General features: G+C 63.8%; 1 protein-coding gene across 1 annotated transcript; it reads left to right on the top strand.

Annotated features, from left to right (window-relative positions):
• Positions 1 to 489: 489 nt before the first annotated feature.
• LDBPK_151420 (hypothetical protein, conserved) lies at positions 490 to 1,707 on the top strand (the record flags this gene model as incomplete). The annotated part of the gene is made up of 1 exon (XM_003859617.1): positions 490 to 1,707. The coding sequence occupies one exon, from the start codon at positions 490 to 492 to the stop codon at positions 1,705 to 1,707; it is 1,218 nt and encodes a 405-aa protein (XP_003859665.1).
• Positions 1,708 to 2,500: the final 793 nt, after the last annotated feature.

The following is a 2,500-nucleotide window of genomic DNA, read 5'->3' as shown; positions in this document are numbered from 1 at the left end:
GGGACCGAAACTCACGACGACTCACGAGGCAGCAGCTGAGCGAGCTGGGGTGAGGAGCTGTGAGACCTACATAGGGCAGACGGCTCACATGCACATTTGTGCGTGCAAGTCCGCGCACGTTGTAAATCTTCGCTGAGAGAAGCGTGCAGGGCGAGCACCTGCTTCCACCTTGCAGACGAAGACGGCTCTCGAGATACACGGACGCACATCGCCGCAGATACTCGGTGGTGCCTCCCCTCCACCCGTTACTCCGCATGCTCTGTCACGGCTTCATCTCTCTCCCCTTCGTTCTCGCCCTCAACGTGCATCAGCGCGTTATTCACGTCATTGGTGCTGCTACTGCATCCACGGCGGTGGTCGTTCTATCTCTCGATCGCTCGCTCATGCAGATTGCGGGCGCTCGCATGCGTACTTCCACCACACTTAAGTGCATGCGCGCACACACACAGAAGGTTTGGTGCCGCGCACGTTGTTTCAGTACACGCTGGCATGTTCTGTGGTAGTCGGCGGGTCTACCGAGCCGCTCTCTTCCACGGCGCGTCGTTGCCGCGCAAGTACATCTCGCTAGGAGGATGGTGCGGCCCAGCGTTGATGTTGGGGAAGCTCGGCCTGCGCACGGAGGCCTACCCGTTCGATTTCAGTCGCGTCACCCTTGATGGACTGATGCACTTCATCCGGAACGGCTTTGCGGAGGGCTTCTACCCGCCTGGGCCGCCGCCGTACCGACCCGAGTGTGTGGGGCCGTGGGTGCTCTTCCGCGGACAGCACACGGCCTTTGCGCACTTCGACCTCAACGACCCACACGTGCAGGCCCACTTCCAAGTAAAGATGCGCCGCTTCGACGCGGTGCTGGACTCCCCGGAGAGGCCCGTCACGTTTTTCCGCACCGTCACGGCGCGCTATCCTCAAGAGGAGTTGGCGCTCGCCCTCGATCTGGAGGAAGCCGTGGCGCGCCGCAACCCTTCCCTCGACTTCCGTATTGTCTTCATGGTGCACGACCAAGGGCTGCGCGCCAACGCGGTGCAGCTGGCCCCGCTCTCGCCGCGGGTAACTCTCTGGACGCTGCAGTACCGCGGCTTGCCTGGCGACACGCTCTTTGACCGCACACACACCGCCTACCGCACCGTCATGATGCACAGCGTCGCGGAAAGCAACTGGCCTGCCGTCAACGTAGGCGCTGCCACTCCGCCACCAGCGACGGTGGCGTCCGCAGAAGCACGGGATTTCGAAAGCGGGGCGCTCCGCTGTGATGGCGCCATTCGGACCGACGACGTCCCCCTTGCCGATCTCACCGTGGCGCGCTTCCCATGGCGTGGCCACGACAACTTGGCCTTGATCAACGGTGTCGCCAGCGTCGGCGGCACGTGCGCTGGCATCGGCAGCACAAAGATGCTCGAAGACACCTCTGCCGCGCCGCAGGTGGAGGAGCGAGTGCGACGAAAGTGTCGTTACTGCGGCGACGCGACCTATCACGCGGCAGGGCGGCCCTTCCGAACTGAGCGCCCTTTCACCGACGAGGAGGATCAGCTCGTGCTCATCCACCTCTACCAGATCCTCACGGGCGGGGACAAGGTAGCTGCGGTGGAGAAACTCGCACATGAGATGCAGCGCGGCACGTACGAGGTGATTTGCCGTATCCAGCACTTGACGAACTCCAGCACGAAGCTCATGGATTCCATTGACCCCGCCAGCCCATCCGACTCGTAGAGCCTTCCAACCCCCTTCACGGGCGGTGCAGGTATTGTGTGCGTGCGCCGATGGATGTCATCCCGCACATCACTCATGTGCGATGGCGCCTTTCCTTTCGGTGCCGGTCGCAGTAAACCGGCGCGTGCAAGTATGTGTCCGCGTAGGTGTACGAGCGCGCCGAGACACGCTTGCGCTCTGCGCTGCAGCATGTCTATTTCTCTGCCATGCAACATGAGGTCGAACCCCACTCTTGCACCGGGCCCTGTCACAGGCCCCTATCGCCTGGTGCGAAGCAGCTGCAGAGACACACGTGACAGCAGTGCACCAACTCGGTCATCTGAGGGCTCGGCCTCCGCCTCAAACTCTAGCCGCCACCCACCCGCCCTCACAGGTCGCCCCGCAGCCGCTCACGTTGTGCCGGTCGCCACACGGTGCGATCCCATCGCGATGGCACAGGCTCCCCAACAGTAGCAGGACGGTGTGAGGGCCGGGGGTGGGATGCGTTTGAGTCACGCCGACACTCTCTGCCCATCACATGAATCGTGTGTGTGCGCTGTCGCAGGTTGCTCCGGTGCAACGCCATCCGGCACCTGACGGCCGCCATCCGCAGCGCCATCTTACTCTGACCTCCCTACGTTGTAGGTGCTTGACCCTGTCACCAGGAGAAGCGGTCCCGCACTGGCAGGGATATAGGAGGGAGAGGAGGGGGCGCTGCTGGGCTTCCTCCCCAGAGACAGAGTTGGGGTGCACGGATGACCCCCCCCCCCGGGGGGGCCCCCCCACCCCGGAGGCGCCCCCCCCCCCCCCCCCC

This window comes from Leishmania donovani, chromosome 15, assembly GCF_000227135.1.
Source record: "Leishmania donovani BPK282A1 complete genome, chromosome 15".
NCBI classification, from domain to species: domain Eukaryota; phylum Euglenozoa; class Kinetoplastea; order Trypanosomatida; family Trypanosomatidae; genus Leishmania; species Leishmania donovani.
Note: the sequence above shows the minus strand (reverse complement) of the source record. Positions and strands in the feature narration are given on the sequence as shown.